The sequence below is a fragment of the Sprattus sprattus genome (assembly GCF_963457725.1).
Source record: "Sprattus sprattus genome assembly, chromosome: 18".
Lineage (NCBI taxonomy): Eukaryota > Metazoa > Chordata > Actinopteri > Clupeiformes > Clupeidae > Sprattus > Sprattus sprattus.
Genome location: NC_137916.1, coordinates 13,505,685 through 13,533,046, shown reverse-complemented (window position 1 = coordinate 13,533,046; position 27,362 = coordinate 13,505,685). Strand labels below are relative to the sequence as shown.

The 27,362-nt window shown below is 39.9% G+C and overlaps 2 protein-coding genes across 2 annotated transcripts; one reads left to right on the top strand and one right to left on the bottom strand.

Moving 5' to 3' along the window:
• Window positions 1–1,895: 1,895 nt before the first annotated feature.
• Window positions 1,896–5,752, top strand: cdc20 (cell division cycle 20 homolog; the record flags this gene model as incomplete). Its single annotated transcript, XM_080856445.1, has 10 exons — window positions 1,896–2,076; window positions 2,201–2,340; window positions 2,434–2,530; window positions 3,208–3,333; window positions 3,486–3,679; window positions 3,793–3,887; window positions 4,440–4,674; window positions 4,803–4,928; window positions 5,345–5,462; window positions 5,589–5,752. The coding sequence occupies 10 exons, from the start codon at window positions 1,896–1,898 to the stop codon at window positions 5,750–5,752; spliced, it is 1,476 nt and encodes a 491-aa protein (XP_080712571.1).
• Window positions 5,753–14,927: 9,175 nt separating this feature from the next.
• Window positions 14,928–18,839, bottom strand: elovl1a (ELOVL fatty acid elongase 1a; the record flags this gene model as incomplete). The annotated part of the gene is made up of 7 exons (XM_080857134.1): window positions 14,928–15,227; window positions 15,335–15,468; window positions 15,920–16,025; window positions 16,839–16,895; window positions 18,040–18,120; window positions 18,248–18,438; window positions 18,779–18,839. The coding sequence occupies 7 exons, from the start codon at window positions 18,837–18,839 to the stop codon at window positions 14,928–14,930; spliced, it is 930 nt and encodes a 309-aa protein (XP_080713260.1).
• Between the last annotated feature and the right edge of the window lie 8,523 nt (window positions 18,840–27,362).

The following is a 27,362-nucleotide window of genomic DNA, read 5'->3' as shown; positions in this document are numbered from 1 at the left end:
AATCATTAGCGTTAAAAAAATATTTTACAAAATAATGAGTGGAGTTAAGGAATCGTAAGCTATCTTTCTATCCTTCACTATTATCAATAATGAAAATCACTTCAACAGTCTTAGACCCTGTCACGCGTGTGTCCGTAAAATGAAGGAGATGAGGCGCACATGCTCAACACTGAGATTTTAATAGAACTCTTAGACAGGCCCAGAGGCCTCAATATCACAGGGAAAAGAAGGAGCAAAAACTCAAAGACATAGACATGATGCTCCACTCTTCAAATAAAAGCAATATAATATAAATGCAGTTAAATAAATGACACTTAGGCAATGATGGTTTGTGATTGGCGCATTCTAATGTTCCCTGTCAGAGACGAATATTTCGCCACACCCAAGTTCAAAAGTCCACGGCTCTGCAGATAATTTTGTTTAGAGCCAGTTTAGACAACCTGACTGGGCGGAATTGGCAGTTTCCGCCAGCCGCTATTGTACCCCAAAAAGGGGCCTTGGTGAAGAGCTTGTAGAGTGGGTGTCAAAATTTACTTTTCTTTTTTTTTTCATCAGAAAATATTACAACTTAGTATATTACACCTGCATGCCAGGCGTACCCGATTATTAAGACCTGGTGCTTGGATAAGTTTATTGTGGTCGCGCTAAAACACCATTTAGGAAGTTAACTGCGTGGTTGTTGTGAGAACACTTGTGATGGCCAGTTACATCAAGGGAGGCATATATTAGGCTTTTAGCGAATATTAATAGGATTTCCTATCTTGAAGACAACAAACAACCATATTACATGGAAATTCTAGCGAAGTGTGTTTTGAAGTGAGTTTGTTTGGTCACGTAGTCATCTTGACTCACACTCCAGCTCAGAAGGTGGCGGTAATGCATCATAGCTAAGTTGTTTGCGGACCGCCCAAAAAAACAAGACGAAGAAGAAGCCGATTTGGTTTGAATTCACCAATCACGTTAACGCATTTCAGTCATTTAAACTGAGTGTCGAAGCATCAAGCAACCACAGTGAAACCACACCTGAAAGGCTGCAGACTTGTGAAGTTCTTCCGATTATTTTAAGTTTTAATAGTTTTGATACTGTTTCACCACATATCGGGGTGAGTAAAAAAGTCAAATAAGTATCCAACTTGCCTGTCTAGTTAACACATGCTAGGATCTTTCCTGTTTCAAGAACGTTGACGCGAATTTATCTTTGCTTGCTCAAATGTCTCTGCTTTTTCCAAACTAATCAAGATTAAGCTACACTTATGATTGGCTAACGTTGCATGTACTACCTGCAGGATTGTTCGCGACTTAACCGCACAGATCATGTAATGTTGAGAAACTTGACGCTTGTTTTCGAGAAAACAAAGCCAAGACATTAAGGTTTATTGTCTTCCGGGTGCCGTGTTAATACCCCTTTGAATTGCCGTATCTTAACGTTAACCTACCTTAACGTTAACTTTCTACGCAACAGCGTGATGACGGAGGGTTAACATTATCGATATTAACCTTGTGTCATCAGTGTCTGCTAAATAGGGAACATTCCGGTTACCATTAGGTGGGCTACGCAGCTTTAGCAAACGTTAGCCAGCCAAGATATGTTACGTTAACACATTTCTATGATTGCATTTAGCGGTTTGTTTGGATATCTAGTGACTACTATGGATGGACCAATCAAACTTAAGTCGGTGGGAATGATGGGTAACACAGATAACACCATTTCCAGTTAAATGTTTATAACGATCATTTAACCAACTAGCCTAACGGTCAATATTTACACTTTTGGTCCATGCCTGCGAGATACGAAACATGTTTGTGTTTCATTGCTTTGGTAAACGTTATCGTATGTGCTTAAGATTGCAAGTGTTTTCATCCCTGTACTCAGAACATCGAGAAACATTGTCACCATGGCCCAGTTTGGTTTCGAGAACGACATTCACAACGTTCTGAAGCTTGACATGCCAATTACAAATGCTCCAATGGCCAGGTGGCAGAGGAAAGCATCTACATCGTCATCTAAGGCTCCAGGTGCTCTTTCACCTGGAAACCGATCAGTCAGTACATCCAAGACCCCCAGCAAAACGCCAGGTATACTCAAGAATGGTGTACTCAAGAATGGTATACTCAAAGAAGTGATTTGAAATTCCATAAGAATATTAAAGCAAGTTTCTGGTTCCTTTGGTAAGAGACTGTTTGTTTTCCCCTTGATTAGGTAAAACTGGGAAAACTCAGTCTACACCTTCGAAAGTAGGTGGTGACCGCTACATCCCCACTCGAAACAACAAACAGATGGATGTGGCAAGCTTTTTGCTGTCCAAGGAGAATGACCCGATTGAGGCAAACACATCAACGGTATAGTCCCTTTTTTTTTACCTTTACTAGATCAGGAAATGCTTTCAATGTCTCTTGGTGTCTGATCAAAAATGTCGTCTTTTTTTTGGGCAGCAAAACCAAAAGGCTTGGTCAATGAACCTTAACGGTTATGACCTTGAGGAGGCAAAGATCTTGCACTTGAGTGGAAAACCACTCAATGCACCCGAAGGTATATCTGTCGACACAACTAGTACTCGGATATTTCATGTGCAGCACACATACACCCAGACACGATGAGAGCCTGGCAAAAGATGTCACATTTTTCTGTAAGACACAAGTGCATATTTTAATACATATTTAGCCATACTCTTTCAGCTGATGGAACATGTTACTTTAAGAGCACAGAGAAAGGGGGATAACTTGTTTGGCAGTAAGGCTAAATATCAACAACTTTCCACCAGAATCGCAGAATGTACTTTTAATATTTGGTGTGAACCCTTTTGTTGCAGTAACAGCCGTTAAGTCGTTTGATGTAAGCATGTAACCTCGTTGGACATGTTCTCCAGTGATATATTCTCTTCTCTTGGCAGAATTCATAACAATCAGATTAATAGTACGGTACTTCTGATATGTGGTTTTCAAACAGTGCCCCAAAATAATTAGGTTTCAGATTGCAGCGTTGACTAGGCCGTTCTAGAACATTCAGACCCCGTGTTTGGAGAAACGCAACATGGATTTGCGTTTCCACACACATTTATTTGTACATGTATACAGGGTTCCTATTTTCTATTGATTTCGCAAATTACTTGCACTGTGTGTGCATATCACATCTTATAACAATACTGTAAAAACAAATGGACAGTACACTTTTGCCACGTTTTTAACAAACTCATTTTCTCACCTCAGGTTATCAGAATAATTTAAAAGTTCTCTACAGTCAAGTGCCCACACCGGCCTCTTCCAAGAAAAGCAGATACATCTCTACTGTCCCAGAGCGTATCCTTGATGCCCCGGACATCCGCAATGATTTCTGTAAGTTTATCAGTATTAAATAAACTTGATTCTTCATTACATGTAGTTATTTGATATGTTTTTTTTTTTATTATTATTATTATTTTTATGACTGAGTTTATGACATTGTGGAGATCTGCATCTAATGACTGAACTTATGACTCTCATTACAGATCTGCATCTGATGGACTGGGGTAGCCGGAACATATTGGCTGTGGGCCTTAGTAACACAGTCTATTTATGGGATGCGGCCACTGGTACCATCATGCTTTTGATGAGAATGGAGCCAGATGATTACGTCAGCTCAGTATCGTGGAGCAAAGATGGGACTTTTCTTGCTGTAGGCACCAGTGATTGTAAAGTGCAGGTATATTAACTGTTCCTTGTTTTGATTTGTGCCAGCAAATTGAATTGGTTGACTGTCAAGTGTGTCTACCTAGGATGCTCTGTAAATGTAAATTTACCAACATTTATTTGTAGTTGTGGGATGTGGAACACCAGAAACGATTACGCAGCATGTCCAGTCACACAGCCAGAGTCAGCAGTCTCTCCTGGAATGACCACGTCCTTACAAGGTACAGTCATCTGTCAAATATGCTGAAAAGATGATCGCTAGGAACCCATTGACTACTATTCTCTCAACATAAGTGAGATTAATGCAAAGCTCTTTTTCTTTGTTAGAAGATGAGACTCTCGTAACACAATCCTTATTAGTGCCTTAACCTATTGGCCAGCTTGGCACACCCTCGCACAATGCAGTTACTACTGGAAGCTGGAAAGTTTTAGCAGTGCTTCAGACAGGGTGAATAGAGATGTACAGTATAGGCTCTACACCAGATTCTGCATGAAACTATTGATGACCATATCACCAAAGGGCAGCTGTTTTCAATCACTACCCTCCTCACCATCTCAAGTACCCACAACTTGCCATTTGCTCCAATTTCTTTGAGGAATTCCACATATTCTGCATGTGTCTAGGCCCTACGTTTAACCATATGCATTGATTGTGGTGGGGGAAAAAAAGCAAGAAAGCAGTATCACGCACACACTAATAAGTTGTATTGCTGCTGATTTGTGTGTCAGCATTTGGGATTACCTTTTACACTAATTAAATGCTTCTTTTGCAGTGGATCAAGGTCTGGTCACATTCATCATCATGATGTCCGTGTAGCAGAACACCATATCTGTACCTTAAGTGGCCACAGCCAGGAGGTTTGTGGGCTTAAGTGGTCCACCGACGGAAGGTTTTTAGCCAGTGGAGGCAATGACAACATGGTGTATGTCTGGCCAGGTGTCCAGGAGGGTATTGTCAACATGACAGCTCCTGTCCAGAGCTTCAGTGAACACCAGGGAGCTGTTAAGGTGAACAATTAAAATGTTGCTGTGTTTTGATTTGGAAGATTTTTTTTATCCTTTCTTTTCCCCAAATATTTTTCAATGAGTCCGCTCTTATTCATAGAACTTTTATATTTTGCTTTTCCCCCATCTAGGCATTGGCATGGTGTCCATGGCAAACAAATATCCTAGCATCCGGTGGTGGTACCAGTGACCGACACATACGTATTTGGAATGTTGGCAGTGGGAATTGCATGAGTGCACTGGACACACGTTCTCAGGTAAAATAAAGGGTAACTGTGATAATCTGTAATAATTCTATACATGTTTTGCATGTCAATCCATGGCTGCCTGCTCCCTGCATGCTAAAATCCACACCTTGTGGGACAGTGACATGATGGAAGGTTATGCAGAAAATCAGCAAATTCTATATTTAAGACATTGACACACAGAAGCAGTAGCCATACTCAGCCATGATTTCATGTGGCATTTAGGAGAGGATTGGTGCCAGAGGCATAGTTATTTGGGGAAACCCTCTTCTGTCAGATCCTTAATTATAATTGAATTGAGACGAACAATATATATATATTTTATTATTTCCACAAACACACACATAGTTGCTCCTACCCTGTGGCCTTTCTGTTCTTGGTTTGCAGATATGAAATCACTTGACTTCACACATTTGTTTTTAATATAGATATCCTCATTGCTGTTTGCACCAAACTACAAGGAGCTGATCTCTTCACATGGCTTTGCTCATGATAACATAATTATATGGAAGTATCCCTCTCTCACCAAAGTGGCAGAGCTTGAAGGTAGGTTGGACAGTTAGCTAAACTAAATCTTTTTGGTAAAAATCAAAAAAGATAATGTTTTACTTCAAAGTTTGTATTTTAAGCCACCAATGTTCTCACTTCAATGTGTTCATTCTGCTCCTTTAGGCCATGAAGGCAGAGTTTTGAATATGGCCCTCAGTCCAGATGGCTCCACAGTGGCAAGTGTGGCTGCTGATGAAACGGTCAGATTGTGGAACTGCTTCGAAAAAGATCCAGTTAAAAAGACTACGCAACCCACCAGCAGCATCATCCATCAGCCGATTCGTTAGATCTACAGCCTGTGCTTATGTATACTGCAGGAATACTTTTGACACTTTGTACAAATATTATTATCTTTTTTTTTCTTCAATAAAGGATGTCCCCAACTGGTGACGTGGTTTTATATGAGGGACTCGGATCAATATTGTTGCAGACTTTCAACAATGTTACATGGGCAAGCTTATTTTATTTGCTGAAAAATGATGGTTGCTGCAGAGCACAATATTTTGTAACTCCTTTGGTTGGTTACAAGTATTTAAAGGGACTTCTTCCTAAAAGACATCCAGAAGCTGTTGAAAAGAAACAAATTAAGTCAAATGCTTTATTTAAAAAAAGAAAAAAAAAAATGGGGATATTTATTGACATGCTGGATGTTTTCAATTTTAGAAAATTTAAAAAGTGTTTCCAAAGTCAAGTGATAGATTATGTCCAAAAACCTTGGCTGCTGGTCTGGCAATTGCATCAAATTAGAATAATTTACTTGGAGCACAATCAAAAACTGTCCAGCTTAGAAACCAAAGACAAACCAAAACTTAAGTAATTGTGATCGATTAGTATAAAGGTTATTGTGATCAATAGTATAAAATCCCCACATTTTCAGTGCTTTGATGGCTGAACACTTGATTTGATATCCCAATTTAGTGTAGGCGTACCTCATTGGCTCTATAGCTTCCTTTAGTTTGACAATGCATATTTGACACCTTTTTAGAATGCTCAAAAACTCTGATTTTGAGAAAATTGTATTGGTAAGTTTGCTTTGGGTGTGGCCATTGTGCCTCTAACATTTCTGAATGAGATGTCAGTTGCCGGTTAGTAGGCTAACGAACGGTGGGGGGGACCTCAAACTCTCCATCTAAGACATGTTTCCCATTGGATTGTATTTGCTTGAGCTTTAAGGATTTGCTTTAAGACAGTGTCTTGAATATCTTGATTGGTCAAAGATCTTATTTTGAGTGGTATTTTAAATTAAACAAGCTTTCTTGACAAGTCAGAAGGTTTTTAAGCTGTTAAGTCATTTGTAAAAGATGATTAATCTTGTTTCAAGAAAATACACTTTGATATTAGCCTGGATACCAGCCTGAACTCCGCCCACAAAATTTTTGGTCTGGAGATTCAGTCTGGAGTCGAGTTAGTTGGGAGGGTTTAAACGGCCCCGAAAAGTGATCTGACCATTCAAATTGTAAGGGCGGGCTTTATACGTTGATGGACAGATATAGAGAGAATACCGGTATACATCGAACAAAGATGGCGCCGTCTCGGAAGCTTAGTGGGACATATTTTATATGATTTAAGCTATCTACACGACTTTTATATGTCTACATTGACTCGGTTAGTTGTGTATACGCAAAACGAGTGTTGCCCAGGATTATGGGTCTTAACTGAAGCACTCTAGAGCATTATTGATAGGTTATGCTAACGCGTAGAAAAAAAAAACATTCAAACGAATGGTAGCTTCTAGCCTTGAGTGCTAATTAAGTAACATCAACAGATATGACAGCGCATTCATTTTGAAAGAGGAACAGAGAAACGCGATCAAGGCATTTGTCGATTGAAAAGATGTTTTTGCCGTCCTTCCTACGGGATCAGGTAAAAGTTTAATCTATCAGATGGAAATACTACGTTGCTCTGATTGGTTCTAGGTATCCAATTCAGCGAAGAGGAATTTTCTTTCCTGGTTCGTTGAAACACGCCCCATAATCACAGCCCAATAGTCCGGTCTCAGACTCATATTCTGACTAGAATTATGAGTATGACATCGTCAGGCTACTTTGATATATCATGGTATTTATAATCTTAAATTCATACAGTTAAGATGTGATCTTTCCAGTAGCAAGGGCACCACATTATACATTTATAAAAAAATAAATAAAAAATATAGCTGCAAGCAGCGATGGAGGGTTCATGCAGCGAATCGGCCAAATTCGATTGGCTGTTGAAGGCGAATGCTTTCAGAACGCAATGCAGTGATAAAGCATGGTCTGTAGAAAGTCCGTGCCAATTTTGGTGAAGATTGGATCAATTTTGCAACCTGTGCAAACTTTTTAGTGTTTGGATTAAATTAAGGTAAAAGGTCACCAAATGTATTGATTGTCCCCCAGATGGGGTCAGCAGTCCATTTACCAAGTTTGGTTTTGATACATTACAGGGTTGCCGAGATATGAGCTCACTTCCTGTTTGGCGGCTTCGCCGCCTAATTCGATTGGCTGCTACTGGCGAACGCTTTCATCAATTGTTCCATAAACTAATACGGTTATAAGGCATGGTCTGCGCCAATTTTGGTGAAGATCAGATCAAATTTGTGACCTGTGTTTGCGTTTTAGTGTTTTTGACTAAATTCAATATGGCGCCCTAATCAATTATAATAATGTCACATATTTGCATGTGTCAATCTAAAAACCTCCAAGAGCATGTATGGATCCCACTAGTAAGTTGAAATTCCAAACACGTCAACAGCTACAGGCCAAAATGCTTTATTTGTAATTACAGCGCCACCTAGAGGTCAAAGGTCACTGATAAGCGTTCCCTAACAGAAAGTCTGAAGCTTGAAGTTCTTTTCCAACCTTTACTTGGGAAGCTAAAACTGAGTAGACATGCAGAATATTTTAGTAACCTCATCTCGTAACATTCGTTGATAGAATGCAGGCTGCGAGGCTCGTGTCAAGGCTGATTTATGCTCGGGGACGTAAGTGTAAGCGCAAGCGGCCGCGCAAGAGGCCGCGCAAGCCCCTTGCGCGACTTTTCACGTCTTGCGTGCGTTGGCCCCTTTTTCTAGACTTGCGTCATTTTTTACGTAAGGTCTTACGCGAGCCTCGCAGCCTGCATTCTATCAACGAATGTTACGAGATGAGGTTACTAAAATATTCTGCTTGTCTACTCAGTTTAACAGAGCTTCCCAAGTAAAGGTTTGAAAAGAACTTCAAGCTTCAGACTTTCTGTTAGGGAACTTGTTATCTATCTGCAGAGCAAATGTCAGGCTCATACAAAAACATTAACGTGAATTAATTGACGCTAATACCTAGCGCGGTCTCTATAGGATTCCCCATATACGTTAGCATTAAGCTAACGGATTTTCTGCCACAGTAAAACATGCAATACTATGTGATTGTTTTTAGAAAACGAATGTCACGTGATGAAATTACTAAAATGTAGTCTGCATGTCTGCTCAGTTTAACAGTGCTACCCAAGCAAAGGTTTGAAAAGAACTTCAAGCTTCAGACTTTCTATTAGGGAAACAGCTTTCTATCTGCCAAGCAAATGGCAGGCTCATGACAACAGGGGCGCCTGCAGAAAAAAATTGTGAGGTACGCACAGACCCACCAACGCCCCCCCCCCCCCCCCCCCCAAAAAATGCACATTAACACTTGCGCGCAGATAATGGGTTACAGCCAAAACGCATTGCTCCTCTAATTTAAGTTAATTCTCCTTCTGCATATTGTTTTAGTAGTTTTTCAGTGTCGAGTTCCAAATCTGTGTGAATATTCATGAGAGCAAGTCCGGTCAGTCTTTTGTCAGTCATCGTACTTTGTAGATAGGCTATGTCTTAAGATTGTACTGAATTACCGCTCAGCAGACGTTGTGGAAACAGGCATTGTCAACAAGACGCAATAAATGTTTGGGTAGAAATGTGCAGAACTTTCCAGGGCTTAACAAAGCTCACTGCGATTTGGCTGTAACTCATTTAGCTGTTTCCACAGCTCCAGCTCTGCATCCTCAACGAACATTAGTTGTCCGTACTCCGATTTTATTTCCTGCCATACATTGTTGGAAATGGACGAGGGGCGTAAGATACTGAAGCAAACCCTGCATATCAGTGATGCTGATCATAAGTCACATGACTCCATTAATTTGGACAGGGAGTTCGTAGTACCGCAATTTTTTGCCCGCCCCTCTGTCTGCAGTTTCCCTATTGTAATATGCGTTCATAATATTTGATTACAATGGCAATGCCTGGGTCGGGCAGGGACCAGCGTTTGTCAGATAACTTTTCTAAGCGTTTGTTTGTGCTTTAATCACTATTCGTTTGTTTGTGCCTTGTGCACAATGGCCAGGCTCAGCGCATGATTTCAGACTCTCTCTCTTTTTTTTTTTCTCGCGTAGCAGAAGGTACGCACAGTGCGTACAGCCGTACGGCTGCAGGCGCCACTGCATGACAACACGCGCAACCTTTGGGAGCATGAACTGCACTGAGTAAATTTTGCGCAACAATTAACCCCAACGCTGAACCAAGCAGCCGCCTTAAGACCTTACGTAAAAAATTACGCAAGTCTAGAAAAAGGGGCCGAGGCACGCAAGACGTGAAAAGTCGCGCAAGGGGCTTGCGCGGCCTCTTGCGCTTGCGCTTACGCTAACGTCCACAAGCATAAAGGCGGCTGCTTGCTACAGCGTTGGGGGTTAACGGTTGCGCAAAATTTACTCGGTGCAGTTCATGCTCCCAAAGGTTGCACGTGTTGTCAAGAGCCTGCCATTTGCCTGGCAGATAGAAAGCTATTTCCCTAACAGAAAGTCTGAAGCTTGAAGTTCTTTTCAAACCTTTGCTTGGGTAGCACTGTAAAACTGAGCAGACATGCAGACTACATTTGAGTAATCTCATCACGTAACATTCGTTTTCTAAAAACAATCACATAGTATTGCATGTTTTACTGTGGTAGAAAATACGTTAGCTTAATGCTAACGTATATGGAAAATCCTATAGACACCGCGCTAGGTATTAGCATCAAGTAATTCACGTTAATGTTTTTGTATGAGCCTGACATTTGCTCTGCAGATAGATAACAGGTTCCCTAACAGAAAGTCTGAAGCTTAAAGTTATTTTCAAACCTTTACTTGGGAAGCACTGTAAAACTGAGTAGACATGCAGAATATTTTAGTAACCTCATCTCGTATCATTCGTTGATAGAATGCAGGCTGCGAGGCTCGCGTAAGGGCTTACGTAAAAAATGACGCAAGTCTAGAAAAAGGGGCCGACGCACGCAAGACGTAAGAAGTCGCGCAAGGGTCGCGCAAGGGGCTTGCGCGGCCTCTTGCGCTTGCGCTTACGCTTACGCAAGGAAGCATGAATCAGCCTTAAATCAGCCTTAAGTCGGCCTTCACCCTTAACATTAGGGCCTTATACATGTGCCACTGAGATCAGATCAGTTTATCGTATCGTATTCGCGTGTAGGTGTGAAGATTTTCAAGGGAAACGGCTCTTGTCGTTACCTGTACATGTGCAAAATGTAAAGCGGTTACATTGCCTCGGGCATGCGCAAAGACCACGGAGATGTGCTCCCACCTGGTTTGTTTACTAACAACATCAACGTGGATCCGCATCGGGCACAGGCAGTGTAGTGGCTTAAAGTTCCCTTCTTTCTATCAGCATATAGTGCTTAATATTTTCTTTGAATAACCACTCTCGGATGGAAAGAAAACGAGTCTACGCGTGGATGTGTTTCAACAACGGTAGAAAACTGTGTTTGCTCCGTCTTTTACTGGACTCATAATTATATGACAGTGGTATTAGTTACAGTTGAGACACCCGAAATAACTTGCATGCGCAGCAATCCTGAGACGTGATTTTTAGTTTGCACATGAATACTAACGTCTTCTTTGATCCCAGGAAATTTGAGCACATAACCCATCTCCCTTACGGAGATATTGGCGAAAGTTAACCTACTTCATTGCAAACGTCTAGTTTTTCAAACGTGTCTAGTTTTTGTGCAGTAGTGAATAGAGTCTCAGTCTACTACACCATACATAGCATATCATGTTTGTAGAAAATGATTAAGGTGCAACAAATGCCAATAAGCATATTTCAATGAAATGATTCACATTGCAAGCAAAATGGTGCGGCTGGAGCACAGGGAGGGACAACGGTGACGCAGTTTGGATGTAGCGACAAACATTTATGTGCTGTAACAAACAGTGTTAACCAGTATGTGAGTAACGTGGCTTTTATTAAAACATAGCGTGTGTAATGTGTAGCTATTTCATTCCGTTTATTAACCTTTCCGGCTGTCTGTATTACTAGCCAGCAGCAGACGTAACGGAAAGGGAGCATTTTACTCCCCGGCAATCTCTCTACAAACTTCCATACAGACGCGGGATCAGCAGAGGAAAATCTACTTTCCTTTTGGGAGAAACCAGGCCAGTCGTTCCCACGACTACAGCACCTTGCAAAACGAATTATATGCGTTCCAGCAACAGGTGCTGCGAGTGAGCGCTCCTTCAGTGCAGCAGGGCGCGTTATAGAAGCCAGGCGAGAGCGCCTGAATCCTGACACTGTAGATGCTATTCTGAGTCCTCTCTGTCTCTATCACACACACACACACACACACACTAACGGAAGCAAAAAAGGTTTAAATTAAGTGACATCCCTCAAATGTCGCGTCTCCCGCAAACCTGCAAGCTATGAGTCAGCTGTCAGTATTGGAAGAAGCCTTAACGTCGAAGATGAAACTTCCTGGGTTATTTTGTTTCGTTAGGCTATTAGTTATATTTTAAAACAGCCAGTCATTGTAGCCTACCACTCATGGAATAAGGAATTTCAAAGAGATGATGGAGTGAACTTTCTAGCCTCCTGTCACCGTCTCCCCCCAGTCACGCACGGCCTCCCCCATGACACATCGGCCTGATTTGACACGCCCTTTTGTAAGACGAATTAACGTGGTAAACCACCTCTCTCGAAAGGCTCAGACGATCGGCGGAAAAACTAACGGTTTACATCTAGACCCCTTATACATGAGGCAATTGTAACACGCTCGCGAGTTTCTATCATGGTAGGCGCAATGTAACCGCTTTACATTGACGCATGTATAAGGGGCTATTGTGTTGGTAGTGGTACATACTTTTTAAATAACCAGAACTTGCTCAATTTTCAACCGATTTTCAAACGGGTTGGTTTGTTATAAACGTAAGATATATAGTTATGACACTGCATACGTATGAGGAATCATAAATATGGGGTTTCATATGAAAATAACATTGAACAAAACAGTGCAATAAATACACATGCACAAGCTATTTATGTAAAATCAATATCTAGGCTACTAAAACTCAGCATACAGAATGGCAACAGGAGATAAATGTATACTGTTATTATCACCTTTATAAAAGCAATATTACTGATATAATAAAATAAAGGTGATCCCACGGGTTCTCGTTTCGAGGGAACATTCAATAGAGCAGGCTGCACAAAAGTCTGGCATCTTCACTGGCAATAAAATCAGCAATTTCCTGTCGAAATCATAATGTAAGATGTTTAACAAACCAACCTGATTGGAAATCATGTGCAACTTAAGTTATATTGAAAAGAAAGAGCAATTATGTCTCGCCAATTGATGTAAAATGACTGAGTAGTAGACTAGCCGTGATACACAATTAAGCTGCACATTTCAACATGTTCAAGCATCCAGAATTATGACCACGGTAATGACTTTTGTAAATCCGTCAAGATTTCAGCGAGACAAGAGTGTAAACGATTGTGAAGATCACTGACGTTACCTAACGTACCACTGATCCCTCCAGGAAGTTATCCTGTCGCAAGTTGGCCTCCTGTGCGGACGTTCAAGACTTCACCGTGAGACATCTAGCCTTTATATAGGATATCTATGGTGTCAACTTTCATGAAGTCACAAGAAACTGATTCTTGCATTGAATATTATTCACAAGGTGGCACCACTGAGTTGTAATAAGCTGGGTCATGCGCCTCCTAGAGGCCAACTGGCTGTATACATTTCTGAATTTTCTGTGTAAGGGTTGTCGAGCTATTGCCCAAAATGAAAAAAAGGTTGTTTTCAGTCAGTCATTTGTAACTAAATGTTGTCTTATCTCAACACAAATCTAGATGTTGCTACCAATATGCAGAAAAAAACGGTAACTCTGTAGTTCTAGAAAGAGAGAATCAGGAGCCAAAGGATTCATACACGTTTCAGAGGATAAAACATATTAACACACATGCAACATATGTACGACACATACATTTTTCCATTAAACATACACACACAAGTCGAGCTGCATTTGAGTGGTCACCGTCTCCAGTGCTGTCTGACAAACGGCAGAATCTTTAGCATCTACACCTGCACAGAGGACTGTAAGCTTCTACACCTGCCCAAAGGACTATTTTGAAAGATATGGGGCAAGGCTTGTCCCGCACATCCACAGGAGAGTAAGAGAAACCAAAAAGTGCATTGTTGAAGGTGTCTAACTTCACATGCCCAGAAAGCACAAGATGCTTTAAAACACATTTAATAATAAAATACATTATAATGTTAGTAGGCTAATTTTAAGTAATATGAATTTGAAATCATATTTATACTGTTCATATTCATAAATATTTGTAAATTGTAATTCAAGCCATCATGACAACCCTACTACAGGCTGCTTTTCTAAACACTACCTGTTTTTGGCCTATTTGGGATAACAATCCCAGGGATCTCATTAGGGTGTGCAGTTTTCCTATATTTGAATGTACAACACTTTCTCAAATGTGCTTCTGATTGTCCCAAATCCATCCCACGTATAAACCATTTATAAATCCCACCAATCAAGAAATCACGTGAACTTGTGAGTCCACCCAAAGAGTGCCCTCAATTGTACATTTATGGTGAGCAAAATGGCTATATAAACTACAGGTAGTCAATTAATAGTCTAGAAAACATAAGCAACAAAAAGCAATCAAAAAGCAGAAATATATCTTCAGCTGAAATAAGGTCCTTATGGCAGAGCTAGACAGCTTAGTTTGGTTCCTTAAGTATGAGTGGGACCTTAAATAAGGTAAGCAATCAAAAAGTGCAGAAAAAAAAAAGATCCTCCACCACATTTCTTTTGTGAGCAGTCACCCAGGGTACATATTCTATGACTAAAAAAGTTATTAAAAAAAGAACTTGTTACAATGAAAAAAGGTCAGTGGTATTTGCAGAATAAAACGGAGTCAGCCAGGAAAATATCAGTACACTTATTTACAAAATCTTTTTTAATGGAACTATACAGACATTTTACAAAAGTGAGATTCATAAATGAGATGAAGTGTCAATAGATGGCCCCCATTAATAAATTACAAGGTAAGGAACAGGAACCCAACTCATATCCATTCTGTCATTTCATCTCTTGTGCATAAGGTGCATTGTAAAAAAAACAGTTGACACAAACTCAGAAATACAAAGACTGTTGGAAACGTTATCAAGTCCAGTTTAAACATCACTTCAGGTTTTACACTTCTTTCACTTTCCCTTGGCAAAATCCATTCAGGTGGTTTGTGGAACCATTTTCCTGTTGTTTACTACTGGCGGTGTCTCCATCACTTGTTATACCATTCATTTTTGGCTCTTCTTGGCTAGGAACAGGGAGTCTATTGCCCTTGGTATAGGCCTGGAACCAGAAATTGGAGAAAAGAATGAAGAAGAAGGAACCATAGATCCAAATAAGATGGACGAAAATGGGGACTTGGTAGTCACACTTTTCCATGAAATAGTACTGAGATATGTGGACAGAAACCAGGACGAACTGCGTCTGAGGAGAAGAGGGAAAATGGAGAATGAGGGTTTAGAATTAGAAAATGCAAACTAATTGTGTAGCACCATTCATGATCACCCCCTCATTCCTGTTTGAATACTTACTAATTGGATGGCTGTCATGTATTTCTTCCACCAAAGGTACTTCTGGAACCCAGCCGCAGACAACCCGTAGTAGGTGTACATGATGACATGCACAACACAATTCACCATTGCATGAAATGAACCCATTCCCCCATCTAAAAGAAAAGAGACAACATGATCATTTTCCTTCAGATTATTTATTTTTATGCCAAAATCAGCTCAACTAATGAAGCACTGCACAAGATTCATGGAGAAACACTGATAGTGTGTGTATTTATAGTCTCGCTTTACATGCGAAGCAAATACTTTACCAGATTTTAAAGACTATACTGCAGGCTTTAAAGCAAATCTTTTTGCAAACTTTTTCCAAATATTTAACATCATGGATTTCTCAAGTTTTGGACTACTTAAATTCAGTTTCAAGAAAAGAATACGTTCCATCACAGGTAAAGAAACCTCAAAGTTTTGCCTCCCTGTACCTCATCCCTTTTTTACCCCTTTGAGCAGACGATGTACAGTAAATATTGGAAAGTTTGATTTTGGAAACTTTTTTCAGTGCAATAAACTAATACTAGTAGGGAGTGGGAAGCCAATCATGAAACCTACCAGGTGCTATTGTGATGCCCCACCACCAGGTCCATGGCATGAAAGAGTGGTGGAAAATGTGTAGAAATGTGACCTGGCTATGTTTCTTCCGCAACACAAAGAACACCTGTTGGAAACATCGTCACATTTATAGTTTCTGTCAACCACTTACTTCTAATGTAATTGAAACAGTGAATATTGAATGAGATATGGGCAAAGTCACTAAATATCCACATAACCAGATGCTAAAAATACATATTTCTGACCAGTTCCTCTGCACAATCAGGAACCACTAAATGTTTTGAATCTTGGTCTTTCAGGTGACTCAATTACTATTCCATTCTTTCAAAACTGTGCCAGAAATGATATGTTTCAGTAGCCACACATTAGAGCAAAAGTGGTTTTTAATTGTATCCATGTTTGAGAGGAAATGGCATGTAGCCACTAACCTAATGGAAGATTTCAGACTGCTAGTCTGACTGGACTGTACCTCCATTCTTTGCTACCTTTAACATATTGTGCAAGAAAACTATATACACAAACCATCACTACTACTAGTATACTTAGGTACAGTGGCCAATATGCAACTGAATGCAGACAAATACGCAATCATTATAAAAGTTAATCATTCCATTATTTTTCAGGCTACTTAACTAAAAATGATTCACCCCAAATATTTAACTTTAACATTACTAAGTCAAACTGAAAATCACAAAAGGCTAGTTAATCTGTGAGACTGCCCAAACAATAACATTAAATCAAACAGTAAACAATAACAACCCGATTCAATAGTCACATCCCTCAGGAAAAATACTGTTTAATTTATAAGCAAACCAGGAAAACAGGATAATGGGAAACAAATATTAAGCACAATAAGGGACATTTAAAGTTGAATCACAATAAATACATTCAAATAAATTGTTAAAAAAGGGTCACTTACTGTGTCCAATAGCTCAGTGAATTTTGAAAAGTAAAACATCCACGCCACTCGAACCATCTGGAAAGAAAGATTACTTGAACTTTGATACAGAATATGGTAGAACCAAACTGGCAAAGACACACTCAAAACTGGTTGGAATAGAATCTAAATAACTGTTTACTTTTCACTGAATCAGTCGTTTAAGTGATTGATGTCGTTAATAGAATACCTTGAACACACCTCGTTCTTAAACATGCTAACCTGCATGTTTGCAGTTCTACATGGTATGTGGTAGTAGCACATGTTCCTCCATACCTCGCCTAGGAGATAGACTCCACTGAGGAATTAAACTGAAGGGCCATGAATCACTATGGACCACATAAAAATGGAGTTGGAGTAGCCTAAATAAGGAGGGTTCAATATATTGACCATTTCTTTTTCAAGAGAGCAAATTCAGATGCTTCAGAAAATAGAGTTGGTGACTGTAATGCAGAACTGCAACAATCATCTCTCAATATTCATCTGACAAGTAAATCACAGTTGAGTGTATTTGATGGTCACTAGCTTGGTTAGTTGCATTTAAAAAACGCAATGGGGTATCAATGTGCTAATCACTGCATAGAGAATGTGAATGTTAATCTTGAGTAGGCCTACCAAAACGTATCTCATCTCACGTATCTTATCCTGTATCTGCTCCAGGTCAAGTCAATTACAGGTGAACCAGAACAACATTTGAAACGTCCCTGTTGATGCTGATTATAATGAGAATTCAAAAGACGACTAATATCCTTACACAATAGGTCACCTACAGACTCGAAACAATACAACTGGATTTATGACAGACATGACTCTTAGAAGCTCAGCAGCTTACTGCTATCAGAAAGAAAATTGGGGGAAATGGGTTAACTAAAATCAACTCAAAGCTAGTTAAAAGTGAGTAATGTTGATACTGCAAAGAGTCACTAATTTAGGTATTTGAGTAGTTGGTTGGCTATTTTCACTGGCAAAATGGAGGTCAGGTGTTTACAGATCTCCTCCAGCATAAAATATCAATAAGATGAATACTATTGGTACAGCAGGTAAAGGGTTGGGTAAAGAACAGTGGATACTTGTGGTTGTACTGTAAACCAGTGGGTTGCGAAAGTTTGTAAGAAAATGTCTATCAATGCTAACTCAATTCAATCATTCTATTAATTAGCTTGAAGGCAAACGATCTACTTACTCTAAGGGCTTGAGGACTGCTGGAGAAGTCGCAGAGATCACATCTCCAGGTATATGTAGTTCCCCAGCCTGACAGCAAAAACTATGGAATGGGAAGAAGCATGGGACTTTTTCACCAATCAATACAATAAATAAAACATGCAAACATTTCCAAATACAAAAAATGAAACATTCATGTTCCTCTGCAAATAAATTATTCAGCCACTCACCTCATAAACAATGTAAGCATTGAAAGACACCATGCTGAAGTTATAAACAATCATGGCAGACTTGAGATCGTGGGGTTTACGGTTTGCCATATAGCGCGGCCCGGCGTAGAGGGCAAAGAATATGTAACCCAATAAAAGGAGTGTCATCTCGATGGGGCTCTGCATCAAAGGATAATCTCGCATACGATAATCTAAGAATAATTGCAATATTACATCATTAGCATCAAAATAACAAATAGCAAAAACTGCAGTAATCCCTCTCAGTTTTACTTAAAGTATGGATAGCATGTCACACAATAATAATAATAATAATAAATTATTATTATTATTATATAAAAACTTTATTTGTATAGCAACTTTCATACAAAACATTTCAGCTCAAAGTGCTTAACAGCAAATAAATAACATGCACAAAGAAATTACATACAGTGTACAATAAGTTAAATGATTTGTATTCCCTTCTCTTCCACACTTAGTGGAACACAACAAAGCACACAATCACAAGATATCCAAGGCTATGGGGTCCCTTACCAGTTCTTTTCCGCATAGTGTCATGGAACTGCAAGACTTTTGAGAACATCTCTTGGATCATGATGGTTCTGGATGGAAATCTACAGAATTAAAAATACGGTTGAAATAACAGCTCAGAAATCTAGGGTAATTCCAGATGTCATTAAGGGTAAAAAAAATCATTTGTGCATAGGCAAACTTGAAGAAAAGACCATGGTTCTGATTCAACATCACCACTGAAAGACAACAAGATCATCATGATGACATAATGTTGAGCAATCACAGAGCAGTCTGTCTGATAAGGGATCATCACACTGGTAGGAACTAACTTGTAATAGAAAGCCTCCACCAGTGTAGTTACAGCTTAAACGTTTAGCTTTACCTCAGAAAAAAAGATTTAAGATTTCGTTTTACATTGTTCTACGCCTTAGGTCATGCATTTTAGCCAAGAGACATGTGTCTACAAGGGAGTTGCTGTACCCAGAACCACCCTTGTTGGCAAGGTTGGCTAAGGAAGGAGGGGAAAGCTGCATCCTTAGATGCTCAATGTGAACCTTGGATGTAAAAAGTGTTAAGAAATTGTAAACCAATACAGCCAGAACACCAATAGGCTCTGTAGACCTGCTATACATATGCAGGCAATAAACTGCAACAGTCAGGAAGGTCAAAGTGAATGCAAAGTATTCCATTTTAAAAGGACTCAGCTAATTCATGTAAAAATAGCATCTCTCAAGACATACAGATATAGCACAACAAAGCTAGCTGGTATCCCTACAACAACATTTACAGTCCATTCTGACATTTTTTCTTTTGCACTTTACCATGATATGACATGACACTTAACTTATGGTACTGTGTTATCATATAGGCCAACTTACTGAGTTCAAGAAAACTCTTAAACAAAATGTGATTGTAAAGTAATATAATGCTTTAGATGAAGGGTCAATTGACTAAAATTACTGAAACACAGCAGTTAACATTAAGTATTAACTATAGCACTCAATATTTCTGATAATTATTAGTACTTTTTGTAAATGCTGGTGTTCGTGGTGTGTTCATAATACTTAATTGATTGGCTGATATCCAAATATCTTTGACTTGTGTCAAAGGTTTTGTCACCATTTTCCAAGAGTTGGTCGTTAAAGCTTGCATAATCAGCTATGACTATGCAGAGCAGGTTCAACCGGTGGGTTGAAGACTGGAAATCTTGACACATGGTGAGTGTGCGTGCGGTATTTCATTGAATGGGTTCAAATGTAAAAGTAAATGTTTCTTTAAACACGGAAAAAGGATCATTATTAAGATAAGCCAAAAAAAAGTACTGTTCAAAATGTGAAACAGGTAGTGACAAAGGTATATGAAAACTCACCTGTTATAGTTCCACTAGGAGTCCCCAGCCTTTTCCAGAAAGCTGAACAGAGTTTCAGTTGACCAACTCACATGAAGATGGAGCAGAACGGCTGTAAAGACAGATGAATGAGTGTGGCTGAGCCAGTATATCCTCCTAATTTTAGCAAAGCTCCTCCAAAAATCAGTATGCCTTTACTGTGTGAGACAGCCAGAACTACGTCTTAACACTGACAAGAGTAAACTGAGAAATGACAGACCCAGGGAGGGACACACACTACCTCCTAGTTTTAAAGCAGAGCAGATGAATGCAGTTTGGAGACAACACCCACCTGGTTTCTGGGCCACACCCTGGTCTCAATGTTTCTGGACCCACCCTCACCAGCCACCCCACCCTAATGTGATTGGCTGATGTTTGTACAAGTTGTAGGCGAAAGAGAAGCAGCATTTACAATCGAATGGATCTTTGTTTGAAATTAGGGCACACTTGAACACAGAGAGCAATCGGTAGGTATACAACTTCCAACCAGTGCTGTGTTATATAGCAGTGATTAAGGAGTCTCACAACGATACAAATGTAGAAATTCACAGAACAGAGTAACAATTCACAGCACAACACAAAGACATTTATACATAACATTTCAGGATATTTTTTCCTCTGGTTTCAACATGGAGAATGCACATCTTTACTTTAAGAGTGTAGGGATTTGGCAGTGTCTGGGTGAGCCATTCCCGTCACAATGCCACAGTCAGTTTCACTGCATTCCAGTAAAACAGGTTCCTCTGGTACTCCAGTTCAAATGGAGTCAACTGCCTCCTGAGTGGTCACATCTCTGCCTACCAGTATGCAGGGAGAGGGACAGAGAGGAATGGAAACAATTCATTCTACTTCACTTGAGGCGAACAACTATCGTCATAGGCATAAATGGATGAAGCAATACTCATATTACTCATGCTTGTGAGAAACGTGTTAAACCATTTTGAAAATGACGTAGCCTAAACACAGTCATAATCACTGCAACAATGCCCCCGCCCCCCCATTCTAAAGATGGTTATATCAGTAAAAGTGTTGTTGTATTTAAAGAAAAACACACATCTTAATACTCAATTCAACCTCATGTACCTTTTGATAGGACATGGTATCTGCTGAATGTCAAGATTCAAATTTAAAGATTACAATGATCTCGCTATGGCAACTACAGAACAATAATCTAACTCAGGGCTCCACAGTGAGAACCATAATGTCCAAAACAGACCCTAAAGCCATAACAATAGGCTGTTCTGTCCTGGTTAAACTGAGTTAAACTGAGCATAAAGTTTACCATGAGAAACCAATTTGTCTAATGTTAAGAATGCAGACCGAGCTCAGAGTAGGACAGAGGACTGATTATCAGTTGATTTAGTTCCCATGGACACAGCTGTGAATGCACAGCTTGAATGAAATTTCAAGACCATTGTCGTGTCTCTCTATCAGCGGCACACACCATTGCAACACATTTTTGTGTGATCTTATCAAGACTATTTTAATTTTCACAAGTTAAACCAAAGTGGACCAGCTTGGTAGTATATCCAGACTTTTTGGGGGTTGGCTCAAATGGCACACAGACACCCACAATGCAACAGAACAAATAATGACAACAAATTCACATCTGGATATCATGACATTTATCATAACCTTCTGCAAGCTCAATCTCTTTATTCTGCTCTGCTCCCTGATCTGTTCTAATCTCTTCTTCCTTGTATTGTTTTGGGTTCTGTGGTTGCTTCTCAAACAGCAAAATTGCTGCATGCCTTTTAATAATCTAAATGGCAAACCAATTGAGATTCTTTACTTGTAGCAGATAGACACTGGGATGAGCAATTTAAAGCAACACTTTTCCACTTGAGGCATTTTCATAAGTAACCACTTTTGGCATCATCATCATCATCATTTATTTTGATGGCATATGGTCATGTGAAATACCGATGAACTAGTACAAATAGCCATGCAGTTTATGCACCAGTTAGAATGCTTGCAAGCTTTTATCAGTGCTGAGTTTGTAGTTTGCTAGTTTCACAACAACACTTCTCACTGGTTCTTTATGCAAAATTACTATTATAGCAGAAACATACAGACTCAATGAGTGATGCAGGAATGTCTCAGAAGCTACAGACATGCACACAAATCACAAAACACATTGAAATATGGAGGTTGGCGCCCACAGCTGTATGAACTGTCCAAGGAAACAGGGGTTATCTGTGGTTTCTTGAGCCCAAGTAAAAGAACAACAAAAAAAAAACAGTTAAGATACGTGTACATGTTTGAGGAGCTTTTAATTTAGACAGAACTGAGCAACTTTTACCGCTGTGCTATAGAGTGTACTGACATTCTGCTTGGACGTATAGTTCTCCAGCTGCACTAAAGGCAGAGCAGACAGCCATCCAGAGGCTGATTAAAACAGCGAGAAGGATCATCGGAGAAGAGCTGCCCGACATTTATTCCATCTCCTCCTCCCATTGCCTGGAGGGTTCAAATTGCATCCTCACGGACCCTTCCCACCCATCATCTGTTCCCGTTACTCCAGTCAGGAAAAAGGTTCAGATCCACAAAAGCACACACCTCCAGAATGGCAAAGAGCTTCTATCCTCATGCAATAAGGCTACTCAAACACTCTACCCTGAAACTATTGATGCACCTCAATGTATATATATACATACATACACACTCTTTTTTGATTTACTCAGGGATATTTATTTATATATTTATTAGTTGTTATTTGTTATTATTTAGCTGTGGCAGTTAATGTTAACTGTCTGATGCTGCCTAGTCTGTCTCGTTGTTTTTGTGACAATGACAAATAAAGTACTTTGTAGTGTTTCGCTTACAATCTCATTTCATTTTTTCATAGGAATCAAGAAAGTGTTAAAATGCCTTAAAACACTAAAAACTGCATACTAACTTGCATTCTCTCGTAACTCACTATTAAGTGTACTTGACTTAAAGTAGCACGGTGCAGCCCTGACTAAATGCGATGCGTGATGGTTAGAAATTGTGTCAGACTTTCACTGTGTGGGTGGATTATTAGATCAGTTTCATAAAAGTCTCAGAATTAATAACCATTCATTATGGTGTTCAATATTTTATACTGAAAGCACTGAAATTGATGAAAACTCTAGTTAAAACACTAGGCTACAGTCTTAGCTGGTATTTCACTACAAATGTATTACAATTACACTACAAAGACTATAACACTCATTAAACAACCACCCAACTAGTACTTTGTTGGCAGAGGATGGCTTCAGTGGATTTTACCACAAAAACAGAAAGGTCAACAGCTTTCTCTAAAGAAACAATAATTATCAACTAATATTGATCAGGCATTATCAATAGATTACCGAGTACACAATTAATAATAAATGCACAAGTGGAATTGGCAATAAGAGGTAGTACGGCTGTATGTTCAAGTATTCGAGGGAGTGTCCATGAGCAAGATCAGGGGAAGAGACACCGGTCCGTGAGCAGGCGCAAAGGTGAGAGATGTATGTGTGTCAGGCACTAATAAGAGTGGGGATGGGCACTGGATGCCCGAGTGTGGGTGTGAAACAAAGGATCTCCATATTGAGGGGGAGTCCCAGTCTACTCAACTAACCAGATGCCAGCCATACTTGTGATCGTTCTTGTTGGACGACGGTGCATTCTTTGGTGTCTGACGAACAGTGGGGCGACGCAGGCCCAAGGGTAAAAAGTTTGCGTCCTTCACAGCTCGTCAGCTGAAGATCCTCAGCGGCCCTAGGGTCGGCCGATTGGTCTTCAAGGATTTTTAGTTAAAGACGTTGGAGAAATGAAATGAACGAACAAACACATGGCAACTATGAAATGGAAAGATCCACACCTACAAGGCATTGGTGTTTTTGAATATTTTTTTTTACATATAACCAGAAGACTTGAGTGTTCACACATCAAGATACTACTACATGCCAACTAAATAATGAATACCTCGTCATCTAGCTATTTATCTACACTCCAATGAGGCAATTGTTTTGAGTTAAAATAATGTGCATGTGAGCTGGCAAAATCAGGAATTTTGTCTAGGAATGTACGTCTTTGAAGGTCAAGTGCCGGTTTCCCATTCATTATCTCACTCATAAGGAAGTCTAGGATCAGGCAAGGCAACCTCCATTATCAACTGATCTGTCCCCACTGTTGTCAGAGCTGATCTCGAGAACATGCAGAACAGCTGGTAATCTTTCCACCCAGTTCCTGCAACCTACCTCCCTACACGCCCATCTTGTGCCACTCACTTTTTGCAACTCTCTGCATTGGCCACCATGTATCCCTTTGAGTCTCCAGCCCTTACCTATGTACATAACCCAGTCCTGTACAACCCTAAATCAGAAAAAGTTGGGACGGTAGGTAAAATGCAAATAAATAAAGAAAGCAGTGATTTATAAACTTACCTTGACTTGTATTTCATTGCAGACTGTATGAACACAAGATATTTCATTTTTTGTCTGGTCAATTTAATTTAATTTGTAAATATACATCCATTGCTGCCATTAAAAAAGTTGGGACGGGGGCAATTTAGGGGTAGTAATGAGGTTGAATAATTAAATTATGATGTAATTTGAAACTAATGATTTCAACAGGTCAACATAATCATGATTTGGAACAAAAGCAGCATCTAGGAAAGGCCTTGTCAAGCTAAAAAGGCACCGGATGCCTAAAAGAGCCCGGGTGATGTATTGTTGACTGACGAACGACTCTTGAGTGACAGTTGCTTTGCCAACGCCAATACGTCACCCGGTCTCTTTTTGGCAGTCGAAAGCCACCAGCTTTTAGTTTCAGTTTGTTTATTTGATGAAGAGGGACAGTGTACATTAATAAGCTACTTGTTAACCTAAACTATGAAGTATTTTGTGGTGACCGGGTTACCTAATGCTAACGTTGGCATAGTAAATGTCACTCAAGAGGCGTTTGTGTCCACTTATTACTTTAAGTCTCAAGAGTCGTTCGAAAGCCATCAGCTACTTTTTAAATCGGTTAATATTGTGCCTAAACGGACACTACGCATCTGGACACTTTTTAGCTATCAGTCAGAGAGTCTCAAGTGTCGTTTTGAAAGCCATCAGGTACTTTTTACCCGCTTAATATTGGCTGCCGGTCTTTTGTAAGTAAGCACACATCAACAGGTTTTGCCGCTAGCATCTATATTGCTAATAGCAATTCCTCCTTTTGTGCGACAATATTAAGCGACTAAAAAGTAGCTGATGGCTTTCGAACAACTCTTGAGACTCTCTGACTGATAGCCAAAAAGTGTCGGGGTACATAGTGTCCGTTTAGGCACAATATTAAGCGACTAAAAAGTTTTAGCTACACCTACCTGCTGGTATTCTGTAAGTTAGCAAAGTCCGCTAGCATATCAAAGCTAGCAATCCCCCGTTGTTCTTTAGTAAAATGTTGTGCAACCAATGCCCTGTTTTGTTCAAATGTAATTGTGGGTGCCGTCAGATATGTCTAAAAATCACAACACATAAAGGACTTTCTTCATTTAAGCACAACAACAGATGAATAGCTTCAAGCTAACAAGATAGCTTGTTACACTAGCAGGAGCTAGCTGATGGAATGTGCTTACTTTGATACTGTAATAAACTAGCGAATCAACAACTTTCCTACCAAAGTCAAACATCAAGCACATGGCTGTTTTGGTTGGTTTATTGTAGGTCAAATACAAGCAAGCTGGTCTCAGGTAGCGAAGTTCAATGCAAGATGCTCTGAAGTAAATCGCGTTATGAGGAATAAAAGAGACCGGGTGACGTATTGGCGTTGTCATAGCAACTGTCACTCAAGAGTCGTTCGAAAGTCAACATTACATCACCCGGGCTCTTTTAGGCATCCGGTGCCTTTTTAGCTTGACAGCCTAGTCCTTTAGGAGCAAAGATGGGCAGAGTATCACCAGTTTCCCAACAAATGCATGTAAAATCACCCTCCACAGAAATTTCAGCGCATAAAGAGCAAGGGCGTAAAGCTAAGCTGAATAACCGTGATCTCCAATCCCTCAAGAACAGTCATTCATCTATGAGCGATAGAACAACATGGGTTAAGGATTGCTTTGGCTAACCTTTGTCAAGCACTACAATAGTTACATCTACAAGTGCCAGTTAAAACTTTACAGTGCCAAAAGGAAGCCTTATGTTAACTGTGACCAGAAGCGCTGTCGACTTCTCTGGGCTCAGGAGGCCTCGAGGATGGACCATCACACAGTGGAAACGTGTATTGTGGTCAGAAGAAAATCAGTATTTCAGATCTTTTTTTGGAAGAAATGGACACTGTGTGCTCCGGTCCAAAAAGGAAAGGACCATCCAGGCTGTTACCAGCAACAAGACCAAAAGCCAGGGTCAATCATATTACAGGGTTGTGCCAGTGCCCTTGGCAAAGGTAACTTACACTTCTTTAATGGCACCATTTATGCCCAAAGGTACATGGAGATTTTGGAGCAACATATGCTGCCTTCAAGGCAACAACCTTTTCAGGAAGGCCCTTTCCAGGAACGCATATTTTAACAAGAGGATGCAAAACCACATTCTGCACACATTTCAAAGGCATGACTGAGGAAGAAGGGTGTGTGGGGGTTGGACTGGCCTGGCTGCAGTCCTGACGTCCCCAATATAGAATGTGTGGCGCATTTATGAGACGCAAAAGGTGACATGAAGACCCTGTTCCATTGTACACCTCAACACACCTTACTTGTTTTCAGGAAGAAAGGGACAAAGTTACACCAGAAACACTTTACTACTTGGTGTCTTCAGTCCCTTAACATCTTTAGTGTTGTAAAAAAAAAAAAACATTACAATGTGGTAAATGCTTTACTGTCCCAACTTTTTTGGAAACATGTTGCAAGGATCAAAACTTGTTTATTTTGAAAAGACAAACAAATTCATGAGGTAAAACATCAAATAATGTGTTGTTGAATTGTTTTCAATGTAATACAGGTCAAAGAGAATTTACAAATCACTGTTTTCAGTTTAAATTTAACATACCGTCCCAACTTTTTCTGATTTGGATTTTTATGTGACCCCGAACAAAATGCAACCCCAGACGGTTTGATATGTTGAAATTTCATTTTTGCATTGTAATTTGATGCACCCTAATGTTCATCTTATACCCTTGCCAAGCGAGCATGGCGTTAACAGTGTGACAGGTTGTATGACCTAAAGCCTAAATCTTTAAACACACCTTCTTACAACTGGAAAACCCTGTCTGTGATGTAAACAGACTCTA